This window comes from Nuphar pumila, chromosome 17, assembly GCF_984573655.1.
Source record: "Nuphar pumila chromosome 17, dmNupPumi1.hap1.1, whole genome shotgun sequence".
Classification (NCBI taxonomy): Eukaryota; Viridiplantae; Streptophyta; class Magnoliopsida; order Nymphaeales; family Nymphaeaceae; genus Nuphar; species Nuphar pumila.
Genome location: NC_143265.1, coordinates 5502253 through 5510943, shown reverse-complemented (window position 1 = coordinate 5510943; position 8691 = coordinate 5502253). Strand labels below are relative to the sequence as shown.

The window sequence follows — 8691 nt, the reverse complement described above, 5'->3', positions numbered from 1 at the left end:
GACGCTAATGCTGAAGCCAGGTCCACGCGCACCAGGGCGCGCTGCTCGTAGCCTCCTCCGTTCCCATGCCCCATTGATGGCCCAACACCCCTGCAACCACACCAACACCAGTCCCGCAGTCCGTTTACTATGAGGATTTGAAACTTAATTGATCTTGTGAAGACACAGTTTATTTTATACTATCATTTATTATTTATTATTAGTTTTTATTTAAAATTTTCATTATTTTATTAATATTATATATTTTATTATTTTGATCATGAAGCTTACGCTTCAACGTCTCGAGGCTTACGCCTCGCTTCATAACAGACTCAATGCCTCGCTTTGCCTCGTCGCATTTAACAACCTTGGTCCTAATAGTTTCACTCGGTCAGAAGGGCTTGTGAACTGTCACTCACGTGACACGTCACAACTTTGAGACCCACGAGCAGTGTTGTCAGTATCGGTGGTATCATACTGAATCGGCTTATACTTTTTGTATCACTCGGAAAATTGATACAATATCGACTTGAATCGGGTATTTTTTAATAAATGTAAAAATTAACTTAAAAATATTTTCAATAATTTTTATATTCTTTTAATGGCTTCAACACATGTCACGTTTTGATTGACACATAATATTTTTTAATTATTTTTTGGCTGACAAGTCACTTGAGAATCCGCCCATTCACCTAAATCGTTGGCAAAACGTTATATAGGCCTGATTCCAATACTGACAACGTTGCTTTTATATATATATATTACGTGCAATTATAAAAAAATTTGTTTTTTTTTCATTTTTAATAGTTTTCTCATCTGGTCATAGAGGCGTGCGAACATCACCAATGCTCTGTTTGAGAGATGTTATTGGTGAGGAGATGAGAGTGGAGATGAGGCTGGAGTTGCTAACATCTTCTTCTTCGTGAGGATGTAGTTTAAAATGGCCCATCTCCAGCTCCCAAACAAAGCCCAAGTGTTGAGACATCACAACTTAGGCTGGTAAGCAAAACCGAGCAGCTCGTATAGCTTAAACAAGTCGAGCATGAATATAGAGTGTTTAGCTTGAGAGAGTTCGTATAGATAAAAAATATATTTTTATGTATAATATATATTTTAAGTATAATATATAAAAAGAATAATATATAAAATATATATAAAAAGAGAATGATGAATGAAATATATATATATATATATATATATATATATATATAATATGAACTATTAAATGTAATATACATACGTACATATAAATATTTCATGTATACAAAACATGAAATGTTGTTAGACGAGCCAATCATGTTCGGTTCGTCTCATTCAGGGACAAGTTGAGTCATGCTCGGCTTGGCTAAAAAACAAACATTAGCATAGCCACAAGCTCAATCCATTGGTAAATGAGCCGAGCCTTAGCATACCTTGTTTGTAGGGGTGGCAATCGGGTCGGGTTGGGCGGGTCAGCATACCTCAACACAAACCCGGGTCTGCTGTGGCAAACATGAACCCGACCCATTTATTAAACGGGTAACCCGACCCGACACGGTTAACCCGTTTAATAAACGGGTCGGGTCGGATAAATGGGTTGGCAGGTTAGCGGGCGGGTTGGCGAGTTGGGTTCGTGTTAGCGGGTGGGTCAGGGTCGGGTAAACGGGTTGGCGGGTTGGTAAACGGGTTGACCCGCCCGCCTAATCTGTTTATTAAACGGGTCAGCCGGGTTGGCATACCCCTAACACGAACCTGACCCATTTAATAAATGGGTTAGGCGGGTCGACCCATTTACGACACGAACCCGTTTAAGCCAAACCCAAACCCGCCTAAGAAACGGGTTGGGTCAGATTTTGCCACCCCTACTTGTTTGGTTGGTTTACCAGCCCTAACCCCAAGTACATGGTCTCATATAGGCCATCAAGATATCTAGGATCTACATCTCAAAATGGCTTTCATAGAACAACCTAGACCTTAAATCTCAATTACCCAACTAAAGCATAGTCATCAATATCATTATCTAGAGTTTCCTGGCAAAGGAAAATCTCACAATAATTGAAAAAGGGTCTTTAGTTTTAAATCTCAGGAAAATATCAGTACATTTCAATTTTAAAAGATATAAGAACCTATATAAAATACAAGGAAAATGTGAAATATATAAAAATTATAAATATTTGAGTTAATAACACGACAATATCGTGGTAAAAAACAGTATACTGCAAAATAAGTGATATTTTTAAAATATTGATTTTTCTGGGAATTATATTGATTTCTGAAAATCTCATGATCAAAGTACAACATTTTAAAAAACGGCAGATATTTTTGCTATTATGAACTAGAGTACTTGCGGTTGCGGCAAGCTACCATCCACACAGATCACCAGATCAACAGTGGCAGCAGAGGGGGGGGGGGGGATAATACTTGGCCAGTGTGAAGCAATTATTGGGGAAGCAAGTTGGGGTCATTTTTTTGAGCCACCCCTTGTAGGGTGACTGGATGAGCAACAAAGAAATCTAGCAGCCTACGAATGAGACACTAGAGATTTTGGTGAGGAGGGTCAAAAGGGTAAGATAAGCAACTTGTTGATGTTGGGTAGGTTTTGGTTATCTGCCCCCTACCATTTTGAAAAGGAATATAAACAGGGCAAAACAAGGGGAGCTAGATGGCTGGAATTGTGCTCTTCCGGCCGGTGATTTGCAGTGTGGTGGACGGCTTCCAGATGAAGCAAACACAAACAGTTATCAAACGTGAAACACATCGTCTGTACTTTGCTCTCCCATTCCCATACGTGTGAATGTATGCTTTAGAGGGGGAAAAACCAATACTATCTATAAAAATAATAAGAATAATAAGACCAACAATTAAAACCCTAAGAGAGAGAACTAGTTATCTATCCATCTTCATCCCCTCCTAAAAAAGTTTCAAAAACTTACTGCCATGGATGTGAATGCACGCTTTTGGGGGGCGACAATAATACCAATAAAATAATGAATGAAGACTAGGTCGCTAGCCAATAAAAACCCTAAAAAGGGTTATCCCCACCAGTTTGCCTATATAAAAAAAAACCTAGAGAGAGAGAGAGCCATCTTTTCTTTTCTTTTTTTCTTTGAGAGAGAGAGAGTACTACCTATCAGCCCCTCTTCATTCTTTGAAATTACTGTACTCTTTGAACCCTGAAAAGAGAAGCCCATAAGTACCCAGTCTCTCTTTATCAATCCAGCATAATGGTGGTGCATTTTTTACCAGTTTTGGTTCCCCTACTTTTTAGCAGTATCCACCACCTTCACTGTCTACCCTCCCAATAATTTCCTCCACCAGTGTTTCACTGCTCAGGAAATAATCAAAGAAAACTACTCTGTTTACCTCTCTCTCTCTCTCTACCTTCCATTCCCCTGTTTTCTCTTTCTATGTAGAATTATTTATTAAAGGAGTGGAAACTGGAAAGAGATGTAAAAGGGAAAAAGAGAAAGAAAGGGAAAACACCAACAACAAACCCCACTCAAGATTTCATAGTTTGTTTCAACTATTATTGTCAGAGGAATGAATGGTTGTAAACCCGAACTCAGTCTCCTGCTGCTGTTTGCTACAGTTACTGTATGTTAAAAAACCACCCTCTTTTCTTCATTATTACCTCCCTTTTTTATATATGGGTTTTCTTCGGGAATGGTTGCACTTGCTGTTCGAGTAAAAGTAGAAAGAAATGGAACCATCTTTTTGATCTTGTTGTTAGTTGCCTTCGCACTTGAGGGGTGCCCACTTGTAGAACTGGGCTGTGAAAGGAAACTTCTTCATTGCTTCTAGCCTTGATTTTGGAGGTGGGTTTTCCTTTTTCTGTGAAACAAGCTAGTGGGTGTTGAGAAAAAGTTGTTTTTTTTTTTTGTCTTTTGTGATTTCATGGGTGTCCAATTCTTCTCTTTTTGATTCTGGGTTTGTTGGGGGGAGCAGCAGAGGTCGGAGAAATGGAGAAGGAAGGGGTCATCATGAATTGGGAGGTCAAGCCCCCTTCCTGGGATTTGGAGAACTTGGTCTTCCTTCCAGGCAGGGATGAGAGTCATCTTGATGGTCAGGACATGAAGGGTCAGGTCTCTATTGTGGGAGGGAAGCAGCAGGGCAAAAGGAATTGCATGGTTGATTTGAAGCTTGGAAGGTTTGATGATTTTGGTGATGGGTTGAGTGATCTCAAGGTTCCTGCAGCTGCTCCTTCTGTGGCTGTCTCTCTTGGCTCTTCAAGGAGGAGCAGATCATCCAGCAGCAACCAGGTGGCCACTTGTGTGGTTGATGATTGCAGTGCAGATCTGAGTGGTTGCAAGGACTACCACAAGAGGCATAAGGTCTGTGAGGCTCATTCCAAGGCTGTTAAGGTCACTGTGGAGGGCCTTGAGAGGAGATTCTGTCAGCAGTGTAGCAAGTTCGGTCGCTTTCTTTCCTTTCCCCTTCCTCTCTTTAGCTTCCCTCATATCATATGTTGTTGATTGTATTGGTGTATGAATTTTGCTGTCTTTTTTATCTATTCGCAATTGGTTATCTTGGATGGATATAACTTTGAGACCTTTTTGTCATGTTTCTCCTCCTTGGTTTAAAGAGTTCTAGTTAAGCTGAGTCTGTTGCATTTCTTTTGGGTGATATCTGTAGGACATGATTCTTGGCTTGCTACTTTTCATGGTGTTATGCCATGTATGTCATAATTTCAGGTTAGTTGGGGTTTTCAAAAAGGCGATTATGGGTATGACCACATTTGAGGGTTATGGTCCTTCTCTGGGTATTTCTCTCTGCTTGATTGTTTCTCATAATAGGCCTTATGGAGTTTGGCTTTTCCTTGATTCTATAGTACTGTTAAAGTTCCCCTCTTAAGAAAAGTTAAAGTTATTGTATTTTGATTGCTTTGTTTTATTTATATTCAGTGGAAGTACCGATGAGTGCTTGAAGTCTCTTTTTTCTTGTAGTTGCCATCATCGTAGCAGCACTACCACCACCATTATGTCTACTGTAGATAATGTTTTTCTTCTGTTGACAGATCCCTTTATGGATTCATTGTCAAATCACAACCAGTCTCTTATGATGAAGTTGGTTGGTGTGGTGCACGCTTGATAATTGATTACATTTGGATTGTTTAAACTGACAGACAAGTCTAAGTGTTGTGATGAAAAGTTTTCATAATTGATCTATACAGAAAAGGAAAAAACATTAATTTCTTTTTCAGTGGAGAAGGTACATCTTTGTCCGACACTCTCTCCCTTGCTTACTTTTTATATCTGAAAGTTTCTTTCTTCCTGTGGACTGAATCCTCCTCATCAGGTTCAGTCCTTTTTTTATTTCTCCTTTTTTTCCCAATAGACATTGTTTTCCTTCTCACAAGTGAAATCTTAGTAAGGTTAGCAAATCACTTTTGTCGCATCTCTCTCTCTATGGACAAACTCAAGGGAAAGGTTTATTGATTATCTTTCACTATTACAGCAATTTTTTCAAGTCACCAACTCGAATTGGAACGTGAGCTGCTTTAGTCTAGGGGATTCAGAATATTAGCCCTCATTTCTAGTTCTAAAATATGCCAGATGGACATGATTGAAGGGTCACAGGAGGTGCTATCTTCATAAATCTGCCATTAAGAATGGTAGATAAGGAACAGGAGATGGGAGCAAATCGGACTATCCTTGTGATATTGCTACCAAAAGATGAACTCTGAGTGATGGGTGCTCATTTTGAAATGGTTTTTAACAAGAATGGCTGTCTTTATTTTGGAAAATTGAAATGTGAATACGCTATTTCAAAATTATTTTTTGGTAGAAAACTATCTTTTTAGTTTAATTTGGGATGATCTGTTCCAATTCATCAATGAATCTCTTGGGATGAAACGGATATGGTGTAAATGCATCTCTGTCCAGGAGCCAAGTTGACCAGAACTATACCCTAGTTGATGTTATGGTGTAAAGTTGTAAACACATAGATGTGCAGGAACCAAGTTGACTAGAACTACACCCAAGTTGTTGTTATGATTGTATCATATTGTCATGTTGACTGGTGCCTTCTTAGCTAAGAAATCAAGGCCTACATAAACGTGAACTGGGTTTCAAAGCCTTGTGTTCTTTTTCTCTTTTCTTTTTCAAATTTAATGTCTCTTTTATACTTCTTTGCAACTGTAGTATTTGTATTTCATATGCTGATGCATGTGAGCAGCAAGCGAATATTATAGTGTTAGACTATTTGATTTCTCTTGGTACTTGAACTTTCTGAGTTGCATGGTCTTATAGCCGTTGAATGTCCAGATCATGCTGTAGTGTGTGTGTGTGTGTGTGTGTGTGTATCGTTAAAGGTAATTTCTCGGCAAGGGTATTTCTCAGAGAGATTTTCAAAAGTTGATAAATCTCGGGAGTTTAAAAAATTGAAAAAAATATAAATAACAACAAAAAACCTAAGAAAATAATAAGTTTTGTATTATTTTTCTTTCAAAAATATAAAAAACATGTTTTAAAGGTTTTAAAATATAAAAGAAAAAAAAGGAAATGCAAACTTAATTTAAAAAAAAAAACTCTAGAAGATATTGCGAAAATATCGAGACAATATCACGATATTTTCTATTTGCCGATGTTTTGAAAATATCGTGATATTTTCAAAATAGCAGTGATATATATATATATATATATATATATATATATATATATATATATATATATATATATATATATATATATATATATATATATATATATATATATATATATATATATATATATATATATGGCTGCATTTGTACTTTCATTGCTGCTATGTGTTTGTTTATGAGCATTTTGCAGTTTGGCCATTAGAGCAGTTGGTGAGGAAAATTAAGAGCACCAGATACCGCAAGTTAAGCATAATTTAGGAAAAGTGGCAAACCTCCTACTTCCATGATGGATTAAGTAACCACGTTCTCCATTGTCAAAGAAATAAATGTACATCTACTTTCTGCTCTTGTACTAATGAAGCTCGATTTGGTATATGTATGCTTTGATGCTAATTTTTTGAGTACCTTTTTTGGTGGAACACTAAAATTCCTAAATTCCATCTAACCATATGTTAGTTTTTTCTCGTGTTTCAGTTTTGAATGCCTAAATGTCAGCATCAATCAATCAAATCTCTAGTTTTTCTCTTAGTATTGCAGTTTTAAATTACAAAATTGAAGAGTGGTCCATGACGAAAATGATGATTATTTCAGATCCCATTTAAAAGTTCCAACCTCCTCTTTGTGAATGTACGTTTTTTTGCAGATTTCATGAATTGTCAGAGTTTGATGACGTAAAGCGAAGTTGTAGGAAGCGTTTGGATGGACATAATAAGCGTCGCAGAAAGTCTCAGCCAGATATATCATCAGGAAGCTCGGTCCCGGTCCCAAGTATACAAGGTTTGTATCCGTTGAAAAATATGCTGAATCTGGATTTTAGTCTTTTAATTAAGGATGCTCACAGGATGAATCTGGGCTATTGGTGATTGCATTAAATGGACTAGTTGATTAAGTTAGCTAGTTGTATTAATATATACCTAGCATCACATCTTGGTTAATCTTGATCTGTAGTCTGGTTAAATTAGGTCCAGTTTTATGGTTTGTAGTCCACTTAGGTCTTTGAAAACTGCTGCTAAGGATAATCTGTTTTTCTGATTTTTTGGCATCTTTGTTCATTCCTACTAATAGGTACAAGGTTCCAATCATATATGAATCAGCACAACTATCCGAATGCTATCCGGGAACATAGCTGGACCGCTGGATTTGTAAAATCTGAGGAAAACGTCTACAGCAGACAGTCACAGATGCTGTCCATGTGCAGACCACAATCTTTCCTTGACCCGACATCTAGCTACTGCAAAGGAAGTAAACAGTTCCCTTTCATGCAAAGTGAAGTTAAACTTGGAATCAAACCAATTGGAACCTCTGTTTGTCAATCTCTTGTTACCACAACAGCCTTGCCAGGGAGCGACAGCAGTATTTTATCAGATGGTTTGATCAGTGTGATAGACTCTGATTGTGCTCTCTCTCTTCTGTCATCATCGACACAGTCATCCGGATTAAGCCTGAGCAACATTGACCCGATCCCCATGGCTCTTCCTCTTGTCCAGGGTCTGCAATTTAATGGTGTTGATCGGTTTCCCTCGAACAAGGTTTTACCAATTAGCTGCTGCTCTTCGAACGGTGTGTCATCCAGTGGTTTCTCATGTGCTGGAATGGAAGACAATCATGTAGCCCCCATTTTAGTTTCCAATTCTGGTCATACTGAGTACCATTCCCATGGAATGTTGCAACATGCTAGTGCTGTAGCAAATTCAGGAAATGGGGACGTCCAACCCCTCCACTTCTCTTGGCAGTAAGCTCAATCTCAACCATAACAAGCAGCTGCCCACCTTCCCCTTGAATTTCTCTTATTCTTACTGGGTTGTATAACACTTCTGATTTGGACATTTGGTTGTCATCAAAGTATTTATTTTCCTGGTGCAGTCTCCTTTTAGTCTCCAGCAAAGTTTTTTTTTCCATGGATGATAATTCTCTCTCCTTCCTATCATTTTGTTTACTTTTATATCCGTTGTTTGAAACTGTTTTATTTGGTACTATGTTCTGCATGCTTTCATGTGGCATTTTTGTTTAAATGCAGATAACTTCAATGATTTAGTCTTCTTTGTATATGTTACCACTAGCGTTATAGAGCAGATTTGATGGTAAATGGCATTGTGAGCACCACTTAAGCGTCCTTGGATGAGCCTGTAATC

At 38.0% G+C, this 8691-nt stretch overlaps 1 protein-coding gene across 1 annotated transcript; it reads left to right on the top strand.

The window, feature by feature from the left end:
* Nucleotides 1-3917: 3917 nt before the first annotated feature.
* Nucleotides 3918-8349, top strand: LOC149811434 (squamosa promoter-binding-like protein 16). Its single transcript, XM_089993882.1, has 3 exons — nucleotides 3918-4366; nucleotides 7203-7336; nucleotides 7625-8349. The coding sequence occupies exons 1-3, from the start codon at nucleotides 3918-3920 to the stop codon at nucleotides 8293-8295; spliced, it is 1254 nt and encodes a 417-aa protein (XP_089850008.1). The 3' UTR covers nucleotides 8296-8349.
* Nucleotides 8350-8691: the final 342 nt, after the last annotated feature.